Genomic DNA, 26,505 nt, shown 5'->3' on the forward strand with positions numbered 1-26,505 from the left:
TCCCAAACTGAGGAAAATAGTTATAACAATCTCCTCTGATTTGAACTGAAGCTAAGCAAAAGAGAGTTGCAGAGATTCATTTTCTTAGATTTAATAATGTCAGTGGCAATTTACATAGAAAATAAAGAAAAAATAAATTCACTTTTGACAATCAAAATAATGTTCCTCCAAGCTGAAATTATGCTTTTCTATCATTTAAAATATTTTACTTTTTTTTTTTTTTAATAATTTTGTTCATATAATTTACCTTCTGGCTTTCAGAGTTTGAGTAACTCCATTCCAGTCTCTCCTCTTGCTCTATACTTGATCAAAAGAACACACTGGAAATAGGTTGCTAACTTCTCCTTCACAAATAATAGTCTCAAATCAAATGATGCTTCTAAGGCTACCAACTTATTTACCTACTCTCATAAGACTCAATTTTAAAGACATAAAGCTAAGAAGAGAATTCCTTATCTCTTCTCTTTTTTGTATGCTCACAGACAAAATGGTGAGGATACACTATTTGGGGGTACTCAATCCATTGCACAGAAGTAAAAGTTATCTGAAGAATGCTACTGATGTTCGTTAAACATGATGAATACGCGAAACTATAAAAATCTCCTTACCAAAATCAGCTATCTTTGCATTCATGTGTGCATCAAGCAGGACATTTTCAGGTTTCAAATCTCTATGGACCACCATATGCCTGTGACAATAATCCACACCAGAAAGGATCTGTTGAAAGAGACGCCGACTTTCTTTTTCATCCAGCTAAGAAAAGTAGAGAGGCATTTTAAAAGTGTGTTTTTCAGAAGAAATTCTTATACCTGCAATTCTCCACCCTATAAGACTGTCAAAATGCATGAAATCTTCCAAATGAACCTCATCCTGAGACATTTTTGAAATGGGGAGGAGATGGATATATACAGCACAAAATGCTAAGAGGATCTTGGAACCCAAATCAGTAACTCAACTTTGTTATCACCTTTGTGACTACATTGTCATAGCTTGCTTTCCTCTATATTTCATGAGCTATGTCAAATAGTTTCAATTTCTACTTGAAACTAGACGTGTTTTCTCCTATAAATTGGAAATATTTAATCCTTCATTCCTTTAACAAATATTTATTGAACATCTTCAATGTGCCATGCACTGTTTCAGACACTCGAGATACAGCAATGAATAAAACAAAGGTCCTAATCTAGTTGATGAAAATCGACAACAGGGACGCCTAGGTGGTTCAGATGGTTAAGGGTCTGCCTTCGGCTCAGGTCATGATCCCAGGGTCCTGGGATTGAGCCCTGCATCAGGCTCCCTGCTTGGCAGGAAGCCTGCTTCTCCCTCTCCCTCTACTGTTCCCCTTGCTTGTGTTCTCCCTCTCTATCACATAAATAAAATCTTTAAAAAAAAATCGACAATAAAAAATAAATATAAAAAAATAACATCAAGGAGTGTTTTGAAGAAAAATAAAGCAGAATAAGGGCACAGAGAATTATGTTGGGGTGGATGATATTATTTTAGACTATATGAGGAAGTAACATTCAAGATTTTTAATGAATTAGCAAGCAATCAAATTATATGTCCTAAAATAAAGACATTCTAGTTTTAACAAAAGAAAAACCTTTATTCATTTGTTTAATAAAATATAAAAAGCATGTATCTGAAAAAAGTTATCTTATGTAGCAACTAACATTTTAAAAAATATTCTTGAGGCGCCTGGGTGGCTCAGTCGTTAAGCGACTGCCTTTGGCTCAGGTCCTGATCCCAGGGTCCTGGGATCAATCAAGCCCTGCATCAGGCTCCCTGCTCTGCAGGAAGCCTGCTTCTCCCTCTCCCACTCCCCCTCTTGTGTTCCTTCTCTCGCTGTGTCTCTCTCTGTCAAATAAATAAATAAAATCTTTAAAAAAAAAAAATTCTTTAAGAAATCTCACTCAAAAAAAAAAACCTTCTCATTCCATTTATCCATATTTTCTTGTCTTATGATTTTTTTTCTCAAAAGTAATAACCATTACTTGAATGAGCCTCTACCAAGAAGTCACATTTAATAAACAGCCTATTAGTTCTCTAGGCAAAGGACTCTAATATGCAATTCTCTAACAGAGGCCACAAATTAGCATTCTAAAACCAGACTTCTACACTTCACATGGCAGGGACAATCTAGGAGAAAAGATAAACTAGTAATTTCTTTTGAAAGCAAAATTAAAACTACTGAAGTACTATGAGATACCCTTCCTCTAGAGAAAATAACAATGTGTTAGCAGTCTCATTTATTTCTAGAAAAAATGTAGTGTTCACTTTTTTAATACAACTTTATATCAAACATACTAAGTGAAAAAAAGAATGTGTTCTAAATGTGAAAGAAAACTGATTAAACAAAATATAATAGGTAAACTAAACAGGCTACAAAAATTAAAATTATATTATATTGACAAATACAGTACAAAAGATGGAGGGGAAGTCTACAAAAGAATATTAGAAAAGTTAAAGCATATTTCCAGTTAAACATGGCAGATCAAACCTTTTGTCTCCACCCTTTGAAACATCACTAAAATGACATTAGCATATAAAGACAAAAAGAGCAAGAGAAGTGACAACAGTCATCAAGAGGAGTCAGTGGGCATTAAGGAGGGCACTTGAAGTCATGAGCACTGGGTATTATATGCAACCAATGAATCACTAAATTCTACCCCTGAAACTCATAATATACTATATGTTAACTAAACTGAATTTAAATAAAAAATTAAAAAAAAAAAAGAGGAGTCACTAAACTGTACAATGGATGAACAGTGATAAAGACTTCACCAACAGAGAGAGCAGAAACCTAAGCCCACAGGGGTGGAAACCAGTAATAAACTAGCCTGCACACAGAACCCTGGAAAAGCTTTTAGAAGCCTTGGAAATTTGGGAAGGGAGAAATGAGAGGAGGACTGAAAACAGGACAATCGGTTACAGTAAGAAGTTTTAAACTCACCCCACCTGAGGAATAAGACCCATGATTTACTCTAGGAAGGCTGAACCAGCTCTATTCTCAAGGACACCAAGGCAGAGATGAGGCACCAGAAGGAAAACACGGGGATTAAGTGGAAGTCAACATACTAACTACTGAGACTTGCAGGCCTCTTCCCATTTCAGCTCTCAGAGTACTGACAGCTAATACCCTCAAGAAAATTGGAAGGTTTCTTCTGGAGCAACCTTCTGATCTAAGGAAAAATATTTGAAATTACGGACATTTGGTATATCCTAATAAAATGGACAGATCCCTACCTATTCAAAGGATGGGAAGGCCCACCAATCAATAAGTTCCACCTACATGAGCTTGGCATTCAGTACCTCACTCAAATAAATATAAGCAGACAACCAAGAATCACCAGACATCTGAGGAAGGGCCAGGTACAAAAGACCAAGACCAATAAAATGGAGCACAGAAGGTAGAGTAACAATGCAGGAAACAGATGAAGACTTAAAAAAACAAAAACAAAACAAAACAAAAAAACACTACAATTGTTGACTCTTAATTATAGATAACAAACTTATGGTTACCAAAGGGGAGATGAGTGGGGGCATGGGTGAAATGGTGATGGGGATTAAGAGTACACTTATCATGATGAGTACTGAGTAATGTACAGAATTGCTGAGTCACTAGACTGTACACCTGAAACTAAAATAACACTGTGTGTTGATTATACTGGAATTAAAATTAAAAACTTTAAAAAAAAACCTAATTGTTACCCTCAGACAGATAAGGTTATTGTATCTGTTGAGCAGAACTGGCTATTTAAAAAAGAAAATTTCAGAAAACAAGAAAGATCTTTGAAATAGAAAATATGGCAGCTGAAATGTTAATATGCAACAGGTAAAAAATTGAAGAAAATTCCCATAATGTAAAGCAAAATGACCAAGAAATGACAAACGGAAAAGATAAGAGAACAAGATGCCAATTCAACTTTTGCCTGTTTCCATTATTCCAGGCATAACATAGTGGGGGGGAAGGGAGGGTTAGTGAACAGAGAAACAGAATACCTGAAAATTGAAAAGAACCATGTTAAAAAATGGTAAAATCAAAATTAACTTGGTCATTTAATGAGCTTGGTTTTGATGAAAGTAAACAGATAACGCTACACAGAACAAATGAATGAATGATATAAAGAACTTTAGATTGGGAGGGAAAAAATGGCTTCTCATTGCTAGATACAGGTCTTCTAGAAAGAGGTTTTAGCATACCACTTAACCTGGGTATAAGAAAAAAAATATGGGTGGGGGGGAGGTGTTCACTTTTTGGGTCTGTAACTTAAGACCTGTTCCAAATGCCTTCTAAAGTTCCTTCCAACTCTAAATTCTTTAAGTCTAATTCCTACCTCCTTCATGGAGCCTGTTCTTACTACTCCAGGTACATCAGATTTCTGAAACCAAAAAATGAATGCAATTTAAATGTGGCTAGGGTTGACTAGCAAGCCTAGATCTTTAAGTATTAATACATTTTGTAAGGATTAAATATATACTTCAAGATACATGTTACAAGTATTTGTATACCCCAAAAGCATGAGTTGGAGGATCATGAGTTCTGGGGTCTCAATCCAATTCTGTCATTAATAAACCACGTGACCTTGAGTAAATATATAAATCGTGAGTCTCAGCTTCCACATCTGCATAAGCAGGCTAAGGAAATATCTTTAAGGTCTTTTCTAACTCTAAATAGTCTATGATTCTTGACAAATACATGACTAAGGGAACTGGTTATTAAGTAGACCTCTTAACAAAATCGCTGACATCTTAAAGCTAGTAAGGAACAAGGGGAGTTACAAAATATATACAGGATTAAATCAGAACTGCTTACCCTTCCATTTTTACAGATATAATCAAATAGCTCTCCTCCTGAGACATATTCCATCACCATGAAAATATCAGATGGTGTACTGATGACCTGGTACCTGGTGAGAGAAAACATTATCTACCAATATTAAAACATGTATATTCATTCATTCAGTAAATATTCACTAAGCGCCTATAATATAGCAGGCACTATGCTATTAGCTGGGAAAACTGCAGGGAACAAAACAAATTCTCTGCCTTCATGGAGTTCATGTTCCAGGAGCCAGGAAACAGACACTAAATAAACAAGCAATATCTCAGGTGGTGGAACATGCTATGAAGAGAAACAAAGCAAACTGAGGGGAGTCTCTCATACAGGGTGTTTAAGGAAGGACTCTGATAAAGTAACATTTGAGCAGAACCTGACAGAAGGGAGCAAACCATACCATGATCTAGGAAGAAAGTGAACCAGGCAGAGAGAACAGCAAGTGCAAAGGCCCTGAGGTAGAAGCCTGCCTGGCATGTTTGAGGAATGGTAAGAAGGCTAGAGCAGAGTGAGTTGGCAGAGAGAAACAGGATGTGGAGTAAAAGAGGTAACTGGAGACTAAAGGACAGAGAACCTTACAAGCCAGGATGAAGTTTTGGCTTCTACTCTAAGGGAGATGCAAAGCTACTGAAGGTTTTAAGCAAAGTAGTCATGTGGTCTGATCTATTAAAAGGGTGGCTTTAATTTATGGCAGCAATGTGAAGAACTGACTGCGGATGGTAAAGGGAGAAGCAAGAAGCTACTGCAGGAGTCCATGACAGAGATGACGGTGGCTCAAATGAGGTTGATGGCAATGAAGGAACTGAGAAACACTAAGATCCTAGATCTATTTTGAAGAAAGAGATGGAATGGATGGTAGGAAGTGAGAGAAACAACGAAGTTAAGGATGGTTCCTACGTTTTGCCCTGAGGAACTGGATATTAACTCAGAGGGTGAGAACTGTGTGAAGAGCAGGCTGGGGGAGGATAACTGAAAGTTCAGTTCTGGCATCCAAATGGAGATGTAAAGTAGGCAGTGGGTGTATGAAACTGGGATTCAGGGAAGAGGTATGAAAGCAGGAGATGTGTACTTAGGGGTCATCAGCACCCATATGCACCTTAAAACCATGGCACCTCAGCAAATGAGAAGAGGTGAGAGTGAAACAAATCTGGAGCCAGCCAGTTCAGTATAAAAGCCTTAGCAGTTGTAACTGACAGCCCGCATAAGAAAACTGAGCAATAAGTAAGTTCTATGGAGACCCTACAATTGGCAACTGTAAAACCACCAGAATTCTACTATTGCCCTTCTGAATACTGGATTCCTGAAATTCTGTCATTTGTGATTTGTTTTATCAGATATAAGCAGCGTGGGGGGGAAACCCTTTCTACTGCCTTTCTCTTGTCTCTAGTGAGGCTAAGTGACATCATGTGAAATGTGGAGGTCAACATTTTCTACTAGCAAATCATTGTTGGTTCTATAGCAATAGGAGCACAGAAAGTTATCGATCAGACGGCATGTACAGAGGACAAGAACGAGAAAGTTAACAGCTGATAAGCACAAGGGCAAAACATGGACATAGATTTAAGTGACCATGAATAGGGTTAGATGAATACATGAACAGGCAGAAATTTTAAAACCTTGAGGGATGATTCAAGAAATGTCAGTCATCTTTCTCACTTGTCAGATTAAGCAGGTTAACAAAAATGATTAAAAAATGATATGACTATATTTAATATAATCAGATCTTACAGTTTAATTATATGAGGGTGCCTGAAAAGCTTGAGGTTCTGAATTTCTCTGCGGATTTTTCCCACCACATCAAGGCTTCGAATCTTCTGTCGATTGAGTATCTTCACAGCAACTTTATGCCCAGTCAATTCATGTTTGCCAACTGTAGGAGAAATAATTTTAACAAATTAGTGCCAGGCTTGATTAATAACATTTTAGATGTTATTCTAAGAGTAGTAATCTCAGAAAATACTGAGCAAATTTAACTTCCTTTCAGTTCTGCCTGATTTGCCCCTAAATGTTGTTTACATGTCCAAGAGTGATTAAGTGGTAGAATACATAGGAAACTGGTAACAGTGGTTTCTTCCAGAAAGGAAAACTGGAAAGCTAACAGAGAGAGAAAGAAAAGAAACTTCCTTTTTGCTGTATACCTTTTTGCCCTTTTAAATTCTTACTTATTTTTTAGTTCTTAAGCTATCATACATACAAACTGAACTTTTAAAAAAATAACTATTTTCTTTTGGTGAACAGTTCTATGGATTTTAACATATAGAAACTGGTAAAGCCACCATTAGAATCAAATACATAACAGTTTCGTCATCCCAAAAAACTCCCTCCTGCTACAGACACATTTCCCCTACCCATAACCCTCTGAACCTTCCAAATTTCAGTTCATGAACATGCAGTTTCTATTTTTAAGAATTAAAAAAATTAAGTGATTTTCTTTCAATTTTGAATGCTATGCCCAGATAATCAATGGTGATAGCAGAATTTAATCTCCAAAACTTAGCTTTTATTTACCCTTCCTCTAGAACCTACTGTAGAATATATATCCTATCAAAATCAGCAAAATAAACCAAGGAAGATAATATCCAGTAAAGAAGGGATCCAGTACAGGAGAAAAACTAAGATAATCCCCAATATGGTAATGAGGCAAAGTCCTAGGTAACAGATGTGTAGATGGCCTAGAGGCAACAAATCCAGACAGAAATGTGATAGAGGATCCAAGATGGCTGCAGGAAGGGGAGACTGATAAATTATCCTACTGGTTTCAAAGTACAGAATATTGTATTGAGAGAGGTTTTGACAAAGGCATTTGAAGATACAGGAAATATAGCCTCAGGTTCAAAGAAAACTAAGCAAATGGAAAAAAACAAGGTAATTTAATAACTCCAGGAAAAATTATAAAGAAAGAAAATAGTCACAGTATTGGCTTGGCAAATAGTTTTTACACAGTCACAATTATGAAATGCTAAATATGGATTTTTTTAAGTATGATATAATTATATTAGAAGAATGAGGGTGTAGAGGAAAAGGTGTAAGAGAACTGAAATCCTTATGTACCATAATAGAAAGTCAACAACAACAACAAAAATCCATCAACAAGAATTAAGAAATAGCTTGTATGCATGCATAGATCAATTAGAAATATAGAGGTTAAAAAAAACAACAACTAGAAATAAATACTAGAAGAAAAGAGTTGAGAGTGAGGGTAAGGAATTCTGTTTTATAAATATACCATACCTCTTAACACTATTTGACTTTTTGAAATATGTATGTATCAAGTTTTGTTATTTTAATAAGTGACTTAGGAGTTTAGCTTTTTAGGAAGAAAATGTTCTCTTCTAACTTAGAACATAGTTTGTAAGACTAATAGCTGAGAGCTCTCCCTGGCAATCTTGATAATTACCAGCTGAAAAGCAAAGATAATGGTAAGTAAGAAATCCCTTCCTAGTTATTAATGTTTGTTATGTACTAAATTGTGTCTCCCCCAAAATTCATATGTTGAAACCCTAACCCTGGTCTCAGAATATGACAGTATTTAGAGATAGGGCCTTTAAAGAAATGACTGTTAAAATGAGACAGTTTTGGTAGGTCCTAATCCAGCTTACTCATGATATCCTTCTAAGAGGGAATCTGGACACACAGAGAGACAACAGGGTACACGCAGGAAACCGTGTGAGGACACAGGGAGGAGGCAGCCATCTGCAAGCTAAGGAGTCCTCTCCTTAGGACTCATAAGGCACCAACCCTACTGAAACCTCAATCTCAAACTTTAAGCCTCCAGACTGTGAGAAAATATGTTGTTAAAGCCATTCAGTCTGTGGTATTTTGTTATGGAAACCCTAGCAGATTAATACAATACTTCCTACTATTTCCAAGTTGAAAACTCAACATTGATATTTTAAACTTCTTATGTTTAAAACATTATTTTAAACAAAGAATTTTTCCTCATTATTCCAATCAAGCTTTCCCGCTTGATCTGGGATTTGGGATGGAGTTGAGCCTGCCCACCCTTTAAAAACCCTCAAGGATTATGAACCACTGCAGGTTTTTAAAGCAAGGGAGCAACAAGATAAACTATCTTTCTAAAAGACAAAACACTCATTGCTTGCTCCTCACTTATATTTGCTCTTGATGATATAACAAAAAAAAGCATAGAATTTTAGAAACTAAAGAGAACTCTACAGATCATCAGGTCCAATGGTTTTCAACAATTCAACATTTTCCCCCCACCAGCTAACCAAGATAATGAGTGATGGGCTCTTCTACCCCACCATAACCCCAGCATTTGAGAGGGGCAGGAGATGGGGTAATTCCTCATTATTTTGAATTTTTTTAAGCATTTGCTACTTTCCTTAAATGTTTTAATTAATAATATTAAATCCAAGGTTAGGTTATATAGATATTCCACATTTGGAGAAAAAAGTCTTTGTTAAGTAAGACTCCAAGAAAAGTATTTAAGTCAGAGTATGTCTCAATCCTTTTCAAAAATACAATTTACCACCGAAGTTCACCTTCCATTTTGTCCAGATTCTTTAACCTGCACAATCCCTCTATAATACAAATCTTTCCAGCAAGTGAGCAAATGTGTAACTGCACCAGTCTACCCTAACCCAAAGCACTGTCACAGAATCAAAAGTTTTTAAACTACTACAATGTAAATGGAATCTCTAAATTTTCTTATAACCACCATTTGTATAGCTCAACTAATCTCAAAACCATCCATGGCTAAGAAATTACAGAGGTTTCCTGAAAGATAGCAGAGTAAGAATGCACTGGACATACTTCCATCAAAAACTCATTAAAATATACATTGATATTTTACATTGGGGGATCCAGAAAAAGCTATAATCGTAGCTGAAATGGACTGTGGAAATTAGAAGCACATTCTAATTTCTGATAAGGCTTTCTCCAATCTCCAATATCAATCAGATGCGATTAAGAGCAGTCAACTTGACTGTTAAACCCCAATTCAGGAAGCATCTTCTTTCTTAGACCTAGTGTATTGATAGCTGAACAAGTAGTAATCTCATCTGTCCCAACTACCCCCCAAATCTCCAAGCAATGGCTTAGTAGAAACCCTCTCATTAATTGCATAGCTGAAACAAGACTAGGACAGCCACAATACTAGATACTACTGGCAGACTTTGGAAAGATTTGGAAAGAATATGAAAGCAGAATCCATTTGGGACTGAACTCCAATTCATCACAAATCAACCACAGTTCCCTCATATCCCACCCTGCTCAGCCAAATTTCAACCCCAATTAACTTTAAGTAACAACTGGTTCTTACTGAAACTCCAGATGTATATTCTATCATTAAATAAGGAACTGAAATAGGAGATTCAAAGCATTCTCTCAAATGCATTCACGTCCTGGGCATCTACTATATGCCAGTAACACTGCCAAAGAAAACAGTAGCAACCAAAAGCAACCTGGTCCCTGGGACCTTCCTGGCCTCTGAAGATGACCAAAATAACTGTAAAGTAAGAAAAACCAAAAAGTTTTAAAGTGCAAAAGACCAAAGCAAAAAGAATAGACATTAATAATGCTCATCCAAGAACTACATGAATGTTGTATAAAAAATTAACTATCACAAGGTGGTAAGAAATACAGATGTTATGGAGCATCGGCTGGCTCAATCAGTAGAGCATGGGACTCTTGATCTCAGGGTTGTAAGTTTGAGCCCCACACTGGGGGCAGAGATTACTTAAAAATAAAATCTTTTAAATTAAAAAAAAGAAATACAGAAGTTACAAAATAAGAGCAGAGCAGGATGAATTTTACAACAGAACAATTAAAATCACTTAGAAAGCAGTACGTTGCAGGAATGTGACCGAAAATTTTATGGAACACATACCAAAAATGAGGAAGAAATTAGCAAGAAAAAGAGGGATTGCTGGAGTCCAGCTCCAGCCGGGGTGGGTCTCTCGTAGGAAAGGACGGCGTCGGCGAATGAGGAGACACAGACACAGGGTCAGGTTGCAAGCATCTCCTCCTGACAACATCGGAGGAACTTTATTTGTATGTTAGGCTATTTTTGTTTTTCCAAATCTTAGATCATTTTCTGGATTACAGCCATAGCCTTCTTTCATTTTTCCTTTGTAATGATTAACATGACCTTTATTGATTTCTGCTTATTGGCTTTCGCTAAAACTAAAAAACAGTACTCAAAGAGAAAGGTGCTAGGCAGAGTGTGACCGTCTTGTTATTTTGTTCTATAGAAACTAATTCTTCGTGGAATTAGTTTCATTATGATTGCTTAGATAGGTGTAACTGAGTAGTCACTTTATCATGAAACCCCAGAAATATTCCCACAATTATAAAGATTGCCATAAATAAAATGAAAAAGAACAGCAGGAGCCAGCCCAGAAATATTCCCACAATTATAAAGATTGCCATAAACAAAATGAAAGAGAATAGCAGGAGCCAGCTGTGGAGTCTCCTGTTTTCAGGATCGTCCCCTGTACTTGGACTTTGTCAAACAGCATGAGTAGCTTGGCTTGCGCCAAGGGATGGTGATAGATAAAGAACAGGGAATCAAGTAAAATTCAACTCATGCACAATAGAGAGTAGAGTATAATTCCACCTGTGAATAATAGAAGCCCCCTCCAAGACAAAGCTAAATGAATAGAATGAAATCAATAACCAAACAATCAAGGTACAACTGAAGACTTTTTTCTAATACATGAACATTTCATCAAATTATAAATTAATTAGAAGAAACAGAGGCATATCTTCATTTTTGAAGCAATACAAATCACAGAAGTATGACTGTATAAATAGTATTCAAACAAAAATTGAACAGTAGCAAGGGAGGGGAAGGTGTCATGACAGCCACTGTAACGAAATCAAATCCTCTCTCTCTCTCTCTCTCTCTCTCACACACACACACACACACACACACTACTATTAAGTAAATAAATAAGCAGGGTACATGATCAATTTGTTTTTTTAAGGGAAAATTAGTGCACTAACTCCTTTTTCATGGCTGGTATACCAATAGAACATTTTAGGGAAATAAAAGGGAACTGGTATCTTAGAATAGCATTAAGAGCAATATATTTTTTAAAAAATCTGTAGTTCCCTTACTCAGAATTTAACTTAGAATTAAGTAGATTTAAAAATGTGCATAATTATTGCGCACCTGGGTGGTTCAATAAGTTAAGCATCCCACTCTTCGTTTGGCTCAGGTCATGATCTCATGGGTCCTGAGATCGAGCCCCACGTTGGGTTCCACACGGAAGTCTGCTTGAAAATCTCTCCTCTGCCCCTCCCCCCACTCATTCTTTCTCTCTCTCTCAAATAAATCTTTTTTTTTTATTTATTTGAGAGAGAGAATGAGAGAGAGAGAGAGCACATGAGAGGGGGGAGGGTCGGAGGGAGAAGCAGACTCCCCGCTGAGCAGGGAGCCCAATGCGTCCCAGGATCATGACCTGAACCAAAGGCAGTCACCCAACCAACTGAGCCACCCAGGTGCCCTAAATAAATCTTTTTTTTAAATGTGCATAACTGTTTTTATTATAGTGTCTTATTTAAGAACAAAGACGGCAAATAACCTAAATGACCAATTTCAGAGAACAGTTTAATACCTTGCTATTCCAACATAACAGACTTTCTCATAAGACTATAGAAAATGTTCTTATAAATATGAAAAGAGCACACAAAAATTATATATGCATTCTACATTTTCTAGCTATATCAAAAATATTTATATGACAATGCTAATGTGCTAAAATGAAAATAGTTATCCTACAGTGATTTTTTTCAAATTTTACTTACTGTTTTATATTCTTTACAATTAAAATATCTGAAAGGGAAGAAAAAAAAAAAAACAATGATAGGTGTTAGATTCACCTTTTTTAGAAATAGGGCTGAACGCCCCATTCTCCTTCTACATGAGAAGGCAATCTGTGTACAAAACACAGACCTGGGTTCTTTCCAGTATGAAGGTTGTTTACTTAATGTTTGACCTGGGCAAGTTAAATTACTTCAACCTTCTATTCATTTGTCTATAAAAATAAGAATACCACATACTCCTTACAAGAGTGACTGTAAGGAATGCATGAAGTAGGGTTTGTAAAGCACTTTTCATGGCATAGTAAATGCTTGATAAATAAATGGTGGCTATCACTATTTAGAGCTATTTATTTTCCACTGCTCCCAAATCTGCCCCCATCACTATTTAATCAGCCCTAAATTTTCTGCTTTAATCCACATATGGCCAATTATCTCAGCTCTTTGATTTGTCCTCCTTACCCACTTAGATTCAGTAGCATTCCTTTAAGCCCTAATAAGTGCTAAATAATAGCTATAATTTCTATGCATCTAGCTCCCATCCCCATAAGCTTCAATTCCACAACCTGCCCCATCCTCCCCCCTTCCAGCACCACCAATCCTGAGATTTCTAGCTTCCAAAGTTCAACCCTTCCCTGACTCTGGTTAATTTTCAACACATTATTGCTAAACATACACACTTAGCACCAAATCCTTGACAGTGATTTCACCTACTATCTAAAAACTACAGGAACACTTAGTCATACAAGAGCACAGAGCTAAAACACAGGCTAATCAGACTTGAGTTTAAATCAGGTTATTTAAAAATATAAATCTACTTGATTTATAACACGTAACATAATTAAGATACACAACTGTGTAGTTAATATTCATGACATACCCACTTTATGCCCAAACCTACTGATGCTCTAACTCTAACCAACCCCAGAAGACTGACATTATTAGTAACACTTTACAGGTAACTGAGGAACAGGAAGAGATCCCTGAGATCATGACTTGAGCCAAAATCAAGAGTCGGACACTTAACCGACTGAGCCACCTAGGTACCCCTATATAGTTTTGAAAAGAATAATAGACTGAATTGCCCCATACCAGTAAAAATTATTCTAAAAATTCATTCATTCATTTAAGAAATAGTTGAGTACTGCACATACTATATGCCTGGCACTGCTACTATGATCCTTATCCTATATGAGAAAATTAATTCAGTCTACTAAAAACCTGCCTCATATCAATTTCAATGTTTTTTTTTTTTTTAAAGATTTTATTTATTTATTTGAGAGAGAGAGAGCATGAGAGGGGGGAGAGTCGGGAGGGTCAGAGGGAGAAGCAGACTCCCTGCCGAGCAGGGAGCCCGACGTGGGACTCGATCCCGGGACTCCAGGATCATGACCTGAGCTGAAGGCAGCTGCTTAACCAACTGAGCCACCCAGGCACCCCAATTTCAATGTTTTAAAACAAGATACCAAGAACACATTTTATTCATTCTACCAGATCAATTTAAAAGTTTCTCAAAAATTAGGGGCGCCTGGGTGGCTCAGTTGGTTAAGCGACTGCCTTCGGCTCAGGTCATGATCCCGGAGTCCTGGGATCAAGTCCCACATCGGGCTCCCGGCTCAGCAGGGAGCCTGCTTCTCCCTCTGACCCTCCCCCCTCTCATGCTGTTTCTCACTCTCTCTCTCTCTCTAATAAATAAATAAAATCTTTAAAAAAATAAATAGAAGTTTCTCGAAAATTAAAGCGTTATAAGGGAGAAACAAGAACATAAAACCAAAAGCATATAAAATGACAAGTGTAATGGACTGAATAGTGCCCCTGCACCCCAAATTCATGTCCACCAGAACCTAGAATGTGCTCTTATGTGGAAACAGGGTATTTGCATATGTCATCAGTGAAGGATCTGAAGTTCATGTAATCTTCCTAGATTCAGAGTGGGCTCTAGATCTAATGAATGGCATCCTTTATACGAAGAGGAGAGAACACAGACACACCCACAGGAAGCCATGGGAAGACACAGGCAGAGACTGGAGCTTTGCCACCTCAAGCCAAGGAACACCAGGAGCCACCAGAAGCTGGAGAGGCAAGGAACAGACTCTCACCACGAACCTTCAGAGGGAGTGTAACCCTACAAGTCCCTTGATTTGGGATTTTTTGGCCTCCAGAACTTGGGAGAGAATAAATTTCTGTTGTTTGAGGCCACCCAGGTGGTCGTACTTGGTGATCGCCGCCCTAGAAAACAGTTTTTTTCTAAAATACGATATTCACCATTAAAATTAACAAAAGTAATCTTTTCTGAAAACCAGTTTTCTAATTTGCACTACAAATGCCCCAAGAATTCTTAAATGGAACACGCTGTACATAATGACTGAGAACCAAGCAAATGTCCACCTATATGAGTATCAGTTACTCCCCTGTGCCCTCACACAGTGACATCTGTGGGAGTTAGCTGGATAGGACTTCTTGCTCCCAGGTATTATGTTCCAGCTCCGTAGTTTTCTGCTTTTTGGTGGGGTTTTTTTTTTTTTTTTAAGATTTTATTTATTTGTCAGAGAGAGAGAGCGCAAGCACAAGTAGCGGGAGTGGCAGGCAGAGGGAGAAGCAGGCTTCCTGTGGAGCAGGGAGCCCGATGTGGGGCTCGATCCCAGGACCCTGGGATCATGACCTGAGCCAAAGGCAGACACTTAACGACTGAGCCACCCAGGTGCCCCAGTTTTCTGCTTTTTGAAGTTGTCTCACCCTCACAGCCTATTACGAGTCAACTTTTACAGCCCCCTCTCCAATGTTCTAATTTGGGAATTCAAATTTTCTATGGGCTAGAAAAATCATAAAACTAAAATTATCACAATGAATTTTAAGAATTACGCTCTAGGAAATACTAGGACTGAAGCCTCTACACACACAGAAAAAGACTTTGTAAGCAAGGAAGTCTAGGAAAGGATGTATGCTCTCCCTTTTGAAAACCCGCTATGCATATTAACACAATAATGGCTCTGGATTGCCTGGTAAAGAAACCTATTAAACATTTTTAACCTGTCTTACTTGGATACAGACTTTTCCCTCCAAAGTTTTCAAGTAATGTCCCAACACTGATGGCTCAAATATTTTCTCTTTCAGAGCAGGCAATAGCCCTTCTGAGTATCATCTTTCTCCCTCTTCTTCCCAGCAAAATCTTGGTAATTTAAAGCTATTATATGATAATCTGTTCTTTTCCTTAATTATAGGAACAGTTATTTTGCCTTGAACCCAATTACCAACACACTTCAATATCCGAATTTCAGGAACATAATACTTTTGAAAATAGTGTTTTAGGGGCACCTGGGTGGCTCAGTCGTCAAGCGTCTGCCTTCGGCTCAGGTCATGATCCAAGGGTCCTGGGATCGAGCCCCACATCAGGCTCCCTGCTCCACGGGAAGCCTGCTTCTCCCTCTCCCACTCCCCATTTGTGTTCCCTCTCTTGCTGTGTCTCTCTCTCTCTCTCTGTGTCAAATAAATAAATAAAATATTTTAAAAAAAGAAAACAGTGTTTTATAGCTTGGAAAAAACACATTATCACATTTGAGCCTCACAACAAACCTATGATATAGGTAATTATGAGGCTCTAAGAGATTATGTAACTTGATGAACTAAAGTTATTAAGTGATCAAGTTGGGATAGGCCTTCTGACTCCAAGTCTTATGACCTATCTACTCTACCCCACCAACAATATGCAGTAGAAAATTGCAGGGGGGGAGGGGGGGAGCTGGGCACAATATCAAACCTCAAACCCTGAACTGCTTTCTCAAAACTAAGCAAAGGATTCTCTATTGACTAAATTTAGTTGCAGCCAAATTAACTGCTGCTCCATAGAATCAATGAGTATCAAGCAGACCCTGTCAGGAATATGCATTAAGAGAACCAGCCCCCTTTCCAAAGCTCAAAATCTTACTCTGCAGACTGTCACTGTTTTACAGTAGTGCTAAGATACTGGGTTTTTAAAAAGATTTTATTTATTTATTTATTTATTGGAGAGAGAGCAAGTGTGAGTGGGGGGAGGGGCAGAGAGAGAGGGAAAGAGTGAGTCCTAACCAGGCTCCACACACAGTGCGGAGCCCAATGTGCGGCTCCATCTCACAACCCTGAGATCATGACCTGAGCCAAAATCAAGAGTCGATCACTTAACCGACTAAGCTACCCATGCGCCCCATGATACTGTTTCTGAACAAAACGGAAGACAAGTATTTCTGCCACGGAAGACTTGTAGGTCACCCACAGCAAAGGTTACCGAAATTCACAATGTCTCCCTCACAAGAACATTGGATTAGTCAACTACTAGCTAACAACCTGTTATTGCTTTCCAAAGGGAACTTTGTCTACCTGTAGAACACTGTAACAAATGCTCTTCTAATCAGATATATAATCATGAAGTGAAACAAGATCATACTGTGAAAGAGAAAATTTTAAATAGGAAAGAGGTGCCACAAAGAATTATCTCCTGAAGATACTCTGATCGCCTATTTCATTCCCACTCTAAAATTAAAAGAGTAGGGGCGCCTGGGTGGCTCAGTCGTTAAGCATCTACCTTCGGCTCAGGTCACGGTCCTGGGATAGAGCCCCGCGTCAGGCTCCCTGCTCTGTGGGAAGCCTGCTTCTCCCTCTCCCACTCCCCCTGCTTGTGTTCCCTCTCTCACTGTGTCTCTCTCTGTCAAATAAATAAATAAGGGCGCCTGGGTGGCTCAGTTGGTTAAGCAACTGCCTTCGGCTCAGGTCATGATCCTGGAGTCCCTGGATCAAGTCCCACATCGGGCTCCCTGCTCAGCAGGAGGGTCTGCTTCTCCCTCTGACCCGCTTCCCTCTCGTGCTGTCTGTCTCTCATTCTCTCTCTCAAATAAATAAATAAATAATCTTAAAATAAATAAATAAATAAATAAATAAAATCTTTAAGATAAATAAAATTAAAAGAGTAAAAAAAAATCTCACTCCGGGGTGCCTGGGGGGCTCAGTCTGTTAAGCACAGGACTCTTGATTTTGGCTCAGGTCATGATCTTGGGATTGTAAACAGAGCTGCAGTTGGGCTCCATGCTTAGCCGTGCAGCCTGTTTAGGATTCTCTTTCCCTCTCCCTTTGCCCCTCCCCCCACTTGTGCATTTTCTCTCTCTCTCTCAAATAAATAAATCTTAAAAAAAAAAAAAATCCCACTTCTAGAAGTATAAGGGAAATACCTTAATCCTGGAGAAGGATGAGCTTTAAAAGCTATAGTGGAAATCTGAGAAAGGCAGGTTTTCTTAATGTAACATTTCAGGCATCCCAAAAGGCAAACCAAATACCCATGTTCCACCCACCACCACCTTAAGCAATAAAACATCACAGATGCAAGTGAAGCTCTGTATGCCTCCTCCCAGATCCCTTTCTCCTTTATCTTCCCCTAGAGTATGAATCCATAAACAATACTGTAACAATGTTTTCCCTACATTTATTTCTACAAATTTAGTTTTATATATTCTTTTGAATACATAATACCTGCACTGCACAATTAAACAACACAAAAAGATATACAGTGAAATGTCCCCCTGCTACCTAGTTCCCCCACTCTGAACAACTAATGTAACTGTTTCATGTTTATCTTTAAAGGGACGCTCCATATATATATGCAAGTAGTTACACTTAAATACCTTATTTGCCCCTATTTTTTATACACAAATGGTAGGTATACTATACACATTTGTTCTACTACCCCCTTATTCTTCCTCTTAAAAATACACCTTGGAAATTGCTTCTTAAATTATATATAGTCTCTTGTTTTTTTTCTTTATGTTTGCAAGGTATATCATTGTATGGATAGCCATAATTTAACTACTGTCCTACTACAAAGGTTATTTCCAACCTTTTGTATTTATAAATAATATGGCAATGAATAACTCATTATTTCATACACACACAAGTATATCTATAAGATAAATTCCTAGAGGTTGAATTACTGGGTTAACTTTAATAAATACTGTCACACTCTATAGAGGTGGCAACAATTTACTCTCACTAGCAATGTTTGGGTGTTTTTGTATGATTTAAAAATTTATATAAATAACATGACAGTACATGTTCTACTTCTTTGGTTTTTGTGGCCTAACCTTATAAACTTGAGATCTACCCATGCTGATATATACATATTTATATAACATATAGATTTTTTTCCTAAGTAAGCTCTACACCCAATGTGGGGGCTTGAACTCATGACCCAAGATCAAGAGTTGCATGCTCTACTGACTGAGCCAGCCAGGAACCCCCTCCTTAAAGAAATTTTTAAATAAAAAGACAAAGAGAATAGTCACCTATTTACCTGAAATTGCAGTTTTATGTAGAAAAATACTTACCAACTTAATAAATAGGTTGCATGTAGAAACAACTTATTTGCTGAAGACCACCTACACCACTAAAAAAAACCGTCTTCTCTTCTCTTGGAAAACTTAATAAAAACTGCCATTTTAATTTACTGCAATAGAAACATGACTCTCTTTTCATCCATGCTTTTATAATTGCTGTACCTGGGGAAAGGCACGTGGACCCTGCAAGGGAGGAGAGGCTAACACCTTGATAACCAGGGGGGGAAAAAAAGATAACTTGGGAATAATAAAAGATAATTCAAGCATAATCCCAAACCAACCCTAGTAGTCTGTTTAAACTTTCTCCTCACAATGGTATCATTAGGTTACCAAGTGACTTTTTTAGCCTGTAGTAGGAAACAAAATAATCACTGCGAATTTTTAATCGCCTTCACCCCCCAAAATTAAATTTCTTCTAAGCATGTAAAATCATATTGGGAATTTTTCTGCATATCAATATCATATCTTCTATTAGATTCCTTTTCTATGTTAAATTTACCAATGTGTAACTCATTTTAAAAGCTCTATCTACTCCAAATTATCTCCATTGAAATATATGATTAATCATACCATTGATACGAATTCTTGTCAAATTAAGGCTAAGTTACCAACATCACCAGTGTAATAGTTGTTTTTGCCTGCTCACTGAGCAGCTATGTCCGCCTTTCTCCTAACAATTAATACCCATTCTGTATAGATATTTATCCTGTCTCTCCATACTAAATTCTTCAGAAAAAGATGCCCCCACCACACACACATTCAACAGTGGGCCATATTCCACCAAGGGTAATGCAATCTCCTTTGCTTGTACCTACTTAGGAACACAAGCCTAACCCAATTAGCACATGGCATCCCTGGCCCCATGGACAGGATGAGCCAGTGACACTCATGAGAGGTATGCTGAAGCTTCCATGCTTTGGAGAAAGAACCACAGAAAGAGATGTTCTTGGCTAGGTTGAGTTGGATTTTCTATTACTGCACTTGGAGCAGAAAGCATCCCAACTGTTTAACAACTTAAAAATGCACTGGTTGAGGATTTTGACCAATATCAACTAATGTATTTATGAATAAATTTAACCCTATCTATGAAACCTGTGATTCTTTGATGAATATTGGCTTTTCTATACTTTGGAGAGGTTGACTTTGACAGTATAATACTTCAAGAGAGGCACATGTGGAAGAACGAAGGTTAAGGAACAGCACTCACTGGAAGGATTCATGTCACAGCCACAACACAGATCAAATCCAGAAAATGAAAAATTTCTCTTGCTTTCCTATCTGCCATGCCAAAAGCTACCTAGCAAATAAGAAAATGAGACCTGACTTTGCACAGGTCTTTAATACAATGATGAGCATCCTAATCCAAGCAGAACCCTGGGAGGAGTGAGGGTATCAAAACTGTCATCACTATTTTGGGGCACTACTGAGCATTTCTTACAAATATTTGTAAAGCAGTTTGTAATTGCTAACAAGTAAAGAGACAACATAGCCAAAGATAAATAATTTTAAGGGCACAGAGACATCTTACTGACCTAATACAGACCCACCCTGATGGCTCTTATTACCCTATTCTGGCATTTGCTTCTTACTTTCTTACATTGTTGGCCTTGCTGATTTTCATAAGAAGGCTTAGGCAGTTGCTTCCCTGTGGGCTATACAGCAATTTTCCAGTTCTATGACTCAGAAAGAGCAAGAGAAGGAAGGGTTCTCCTCTTCCATCCCTAGATAAAATCAGAAAATGTTTATTTAGCTCCGGTAAAGCAAGGCTCAGTTAGTTAATTCACTGTACACTTTCACAACTTTTTTTCTTTCAAGTCAAATATTTACCAAGAGCTTAGCATATGCAAGTCATTGGTTATTATATATCCAAAGCCAATGCATGAATATTTATCAGTTCCATGCTTCCTTCCTCTACATCCCTAATAACAAAGTCAAATATTTTAAAGAAAAAAAATATTTACGCCTCACAAAGTTTTCAATTAAACTTTTTGTGCCAGAATTGGTGGACTGGTGATCAAGTTTGTTATTTCCAGAATACTGTGCTGAAACACAAGGGTAAGAGATTCCACACTTTACTTAAAGAAAAAAAGTTCAAATGATGTGCACTAAATTATTAAAACATAAATATCCTGAGAAAATAAATGGAAACGAACTACATTAATGAGCTAATAAATACTATCTGGAGGCAACATCTGCACTACCTACCAGGTTTGGCACAGAGTCTGCAAAACTGATAATTCAGAAACACTAAAGGCACAGAGTCTGCATTCAGAACATAAACCATGCATCGCAAATACGGACCAGTTTACATTCATTAACTGCTCCGAAAAAAATTTAGTCACCCTTCCCAACGAGATGGCCCTTTTTTTAAAATTCTAAGCTACCCCCAAAGTAAGCTTACTTTGGGGGGAAGGTGGTGGCGGGGGGCGGGGAGACACATTTCACACCTGAGAACCAGCCCGGGCAGGTAAGTCGAGAACCTCCTAAAGAGGACGGAAATACGGACAATACTGAGGACTGCCAGGGAAGCGATGGGCTGGCCCTGAGACGAGCGAGCACAGCCCCAGCGACCAAGAGGCCCTCTCCCCAAGGCTCCGGGCCGAGACCCCGGCGCCCCCACCCAGCGCTGAGAGCAGCCGCGCGACCCTAGCCTGCCCCCCCCGGGGAAGTTCGCACCGCCGCATCCCCGCCCCTCGCACTGGCAAGCCCCTCGGGCCGCGGCGCCGTCGCCATGGCGACCGGTCCCCACCCCCACCCGGCCGGGGAGGGTCGCGCCGCAGTCCCGCGGTGGCCTCTGACTCCGCTCCCGCTGGAGCCAGGACGGGGGCTGCCGAGCCTGGGAGAGAAGGAACGCCGGGGCAGGGGAGGATGAAGAGGTGCGAAAGGCGGAAGTCGCCCGGATCGCGGGCTGGGGCCGAACCTTGCCCCAGGGGTCCTCACCCTTGACTTTGCCGAAGGTGCCGACCCCCAGCGTGTCCCCCAGGATGTAGTGGCCGATCTTCACCCGCCCGTCGTGTTTCTGCTTCTCGGCCGTCGCCATCTTTCTCCAGGAACTGAGTCTGCGCATGGCGCCGCGGGAGGGGGCGGAGGGGGCGGGCAGGGCCGCGCCGGGGGCGGGCAGGGAGGGGGGTGGGGACGCGGGAGGGCAGCCGCGCCGCCGAGCCACCGCCCAGCGCCGCCCGCCGGTCCCCGCCGCCGGCCGTGGCGCAGACGCTCCCCCTGGCGGGGCGGGCAGGGGTCGCTGGGAGAGCCACCGGTACCCCGCTTCCTCGCGCTGCCTCGTTTCGGCCTGGGGCGCCCGCCCACCTGCGCGCCGAAGAGGGCAGCCCCTCGGCTGCCACTCTCCTCTGTGGCGGAGTTTCTGCCAGCAGGGATCTCCCCTAATCGTTACTCCTGGGGAGGGGTACCGCTCTCCTTGCGATTCCGAGGGGACAGTTGGGCACTGAGGAAGCCCACTCGGGTGAGGCAGTTGTGTGGCTGGTTACTAGTGCAGCGTGAATTGAATCATGGCAGGGGACACCGCCCTGTCACTGTTTTCTAACCTTTTCATTTTCCCTGTGCGGATGGAATCTAAAAGCCACTGGGAGTTGTCACTTGCATCTTCGATGGAGTTTCCCCTTTTTCCACCCATCCCCCCTTGCTCTTTGTTGTTGTTGTTGTTGTTGTTGTTGTTGTTGTTGTTACTTTGAACCAGTAAGTTGCTATTGGTCACCTCGACAGCTCTAGCAGCGTTGTCGGGCTTTCCTCCTTATGGATGCTTTTCTGAAATTTCCTTCCCAAGCAAGCTCTGTTGGAAGGAGCAGTTTGGGAATATTGTGAACGTACGTGTGCTCAGGAATGGGATATTACAGACATAGGAATCAATATTTTTAGATTACCGATAAAATGTAGACTTTGAACTGAAAACAAGGCTTATATTTGCAAACACCAAGTCAATCGACAAATATTTATTGTACTTGAAATGAGTAAAATTTAGTCTATTATCTATACAAATGGGATGTGACGTATTACAGGGGAAGTAGAGAAAGTATGATTATTTGTATTAAATTTTTAAGCCAGTTCACTACTTAGTTGTGTTCCGCTGACATGGGCAAAATGAAGTGTACAAAAAAACAAGATATGATTTGCAGTGTCATAGCATTTGGGCCAGTGTCAATGGGCAAAGAGTTGAACTCTTCGTGACTCAGTCGTTAAGCGTCTGCCTTCGGCTCAGGTCATGGTCCCCAGGGTCCTGGGATTGAGCCCAGCATCGGGCTCCCTGCTCCACGGGAAGCCTGCTTCTCCCTCTCCCACTCCCACTATGAGCTCCTCAAGGGTAGGGACCCTGAATCTTCATTTTGTATTTATCCACAGTGTCTGGCAGTGCTTGAAGAAAGAAAAGAGTGAGGGTTTGGGGATGGATCAATGGGAGAATGAAAGGAAGACAGGGTGGAAGAAAATGTGACAAACTTTTTTTTTAAAGATTTTATTTATTTATTTATTTGACAGAGAAAGACACAGCGAGAGAGGGAACACAAGCAGGGGAAGTGGGAGAGGCAGGCTTCCATCCGAGCACTCCCCCTGCTTGTGTTCCCTCTCTCGCTCTCTCTGTCAAATAAATAAATAAATAAAATCTTTTAAAAAAATAAAGTTAAAAAAATATATATATATGTAAGACTAAAAATGTTATCCTCTTTGTTCCTAAGCAAAGTTACCCAGCTCCTCTGATTTTTAGATACTTTCTGTTTATGAAATCAAAGTAACATGCATTAAGTACTGCTTTGTTCCAAGCAAGGCACTGCAAGAGAAGCAAAAGCTTGAGCTTAGAATTACAACAGTTACAAGTAGCCTTGGGTAATCAGTTGCTATTGTATTATGGACTGCACATAATCTGAAGGACCATGAAGTTAAGAAGTCTTTGATTACTGACACATTTGGGGGTTGGGCAGTGGTTACTCTTTTAATTTTTGCTCTCTGGTTTCTTCACCTTTACTTGTTTGCCTTGTGAGTTTCTGCAGCCCAGACATTTTAGAACTCTACGAAGCAGAAATAGCTTACTGAATTCTCTTAGGGAAAAAAAAAAAAAGCACCTTACTATGAAGTATCATCTTAAATTACTTTACTTTATTTTAAATTTGCATCGTGTCTAGAGTTTGACCTGGGAAAGTTCTGTTATTTCTTTTAACCTAAAAGAAAAAAGTCATAAGGTACCTCAGCCCTGCGTGGTTAAGCCACAGAGCATCTTACAAAGGAGCAAACTGAAGCTGAATTTTACAAACCAATTGCCAAGCTCTTCATGAGCTTCATGAAACTATGAAAACCCAATTAAGAAAATAATATAAAGTTTTTTTAACCGAAACATCAGTTTGTTTCTGTTCTAATATTTTAGATTATAGTTTTATTTAATACATATTCATTAAATGCCACTATTCACTCAAAAGCATTGTTGAGGAAATAAAACCTAGAATCTTAGATCAAAGGATTGAGTAGGAACTTAGAGGTCACCTTATTTGGTCTTCCAAAATCTCTGTTTAAGCAGCTTTTATTGCTGTTTTTTTTTTTTTCTTATGATGAGTTAAAAACTGAATTAAAGGGGCGCCTGGGTGGCTCAGTCGTTAAGCGTCTGCCTTCAGCTCAGGTCATGATCCCAGGGTCCTGGGATCGAGCCCCACATTGGGCTCCCTGTTCGGCAGGAAGCCTGCTTCTCCCTCTCCCACTCTCCCTGCTTGTGTTCCCTCTCTCGCTGTCTCTCTCTCTGTCAAATGATTAAATAAAATCTTAAAAAAAAAAAAAAAACTAAATTCAATTTAACATCTTCTAAGAAGGTAAATGATAAGCTTCCTTTAATCCTTTGCTTTTTCTCTATCCTTCATTCCTTTTAAAAAGTTTCTGTCAGAGGAGCCTGGGTGGCTCAGTTGTTAAGCATCTGCCTTTGGCTCAGGTCATAATCCTAGTGTCCTGGGATTGAGCCCTGCATCGAGCCCTGCATCGAGCCCTGCATCGGGCTCCCTGCTTGGAGGGAAGCCTGCCTCTCCCACTCCCCCTGCTTGTGTTCCTTCTCTCGCTGTGTCTCTCTGTCAAATAAATAAATAAATAAAATCTTTAAAAAAAAGTTTCTGTCACATTTTCTTCCACCCTGTCTTCCTTTCATTCTCCCATTGATCCATCCCCAAACCCTCACTCCTTTCTTTCTTCAAGCACTGCCAGACACTGTGGATAAATACAAAATGAAGATTCATGGTCCCTACCCTTGAGGAGCTCATAGTCTAGGGTGACAGTTCTCTATATTCCTCCCACCCAGGATAGATAGTTTTCACATGCTCAACACTCTCCCACGGTAGAAGTGAAGATAAGGCAAACTGATTTACACCCAGATTCCAGACCCATCAGTTGTAACCCTACCCCCATCTCAAGCAAAGTATATTGGAATGTAAGTGGGCAGGAGTGACTTTACAGAAGCAACCTTGATTTCACACTAATTTAGGAGGGAGGGAAAGGTAAATTGTTTTCAGATTTCAGTACTTCAACTTTATTAGTACAACTAAGTCACAGTACATCTCAGTATGGGTGAAGACATATCACAGGGACCCAACACCCTGATGGAGAACTTCCGGTCTCAGGAGGACGCTAAGTGACTGTCACCTGTTTCCTCTGTGGCCCTTCAGAGAGTCTATGGGAGCTGTGCATCCTCTTGGTCTTTTCTTGTTAAGCCATCACAGTGTTAGTAAACTGTACACTGTCAGGTGGGTATTATACTTCTTCAATCTCTTTCTCTAAATATAGTGGCCAGAACTAAAAATGCTAAGTACTACACTTCTGTTAATGCAGCCTAATGTGTCCTTAGCTTAGTTGTAGTTACATTGTAACTAATACTCAATATTTATTAAACAACAAGTAGTATTAGTTTGCTAGACTCTGAGGACTCAAAAAACAAAGGAACACAGTACTGCCTTCAACATGGCAAAGCAATGATAGGTGCTACAATAAAAACATATATGGTCCTTTTTGTTTTAAGATTTTATTTTTAAGTACTCTCTACACCCAACATGGGGCTCAAACTCACAACCCCAAAATCAAGAGACACATGCTCCACCAACTGAGCCAGCCAGGAACCCCCTATATATGTCCTTTGGAAAGGGTTTCAGGAAGGGAGGGCACAACCTTTATCCGTGGAGGTCCATAAAGGCTTCAACTTGAATATATTTAGGGGAATAGTAAGGGGTATTGCACTGTACTCAAAGAAGGATGGCATGGGGTGTGGGGAAACTTGGGGAACAAGGCATCCCAGGTAGGGGAAGAGCATATGCAAAATCACAGAGGGAAAGAAGCTTTTGGCTTTTCAGGGAAGAACAAACTAGTTACAGGGGATGAAATCTGGATGTACAGAGGGACTTGTTAGAAGAAACAAGAGAAACAGGAGTAAATCCTGAAAAGCCTCATATGTACTTCTCAATTTGGACGTTATAGAGTGATGAGCCACAGAAGACGTGAAGTAGATGCATTTTAGAATTACTTTCTTTCCCAAAGAAACTGATGGCTATGGGT

General features: G+C 39.5%; 1 protein-coding gene across 4 annotated transcripts in view; it reads right to left on the reverse strand.

Moving 5' to 3' along the window:
• LOC118006463 (5'-AMP-activated protein kinase catalytic subunit alpha-1) overlaps positions 1-22,048 on the reverse strand; it is a 33,390-nt gene extending 11,342 nt beyond the window's left edge. The window contains exons 1-6 of one of the 4 annotated variants that reach the window (XM_034999126.1): positions 21,922-22,046; positions 20,579-20,702; positions 6,566-6,707; positions 4,817-4,910; positions 4,338-4,382; positions 609-753 (exon numbers count right to left, since the gene is read on the reverse strand). In XM_034999126.1, coding sequence (XP_034855017.1) covers positions 609-753; positions 4,338-4,382; positions 4,817-4,876 — 250 coding nt within the window. In that variant the 5' untranslated portion in view covers positions 4,877-4,910; positions 6,566-6,707; positions 20,579-20,702; positions 21,922-22,046. Of the gene's footprint in view, positions 1-608; positions 754-4,337; positions 4,383-4,816; positions 4,911-6,565; positions 6,708-20,570; positions 20,703-21,921 lie in introns of all 4 variants that reach the window. The other 3 variants (XM_034999127.1, XM_034999124.1, XM_034999125.1) reach the window with 3 other exon arrangements.
• Between the last annotated feature and the right edge of the window lie 4,457 nt (positions 22,049-26,505).

Source organism: Mirounga leonina, unplaced genomic scaffold, assembly GCF_011800145.1.
Source record: "Mirounga leonina isolate KUSES-001 unplaced genomic scaffold, KU_Mleo_1.0 Mir_97, whole genome shotgun sequence".
In the NCBI taxonomy this organism is placed as follows: Eukaryota; Metazoa; Chordata; class Mammalia; order Carnivora; family Phocidae; genus Mirounga; species Mirounga leonina.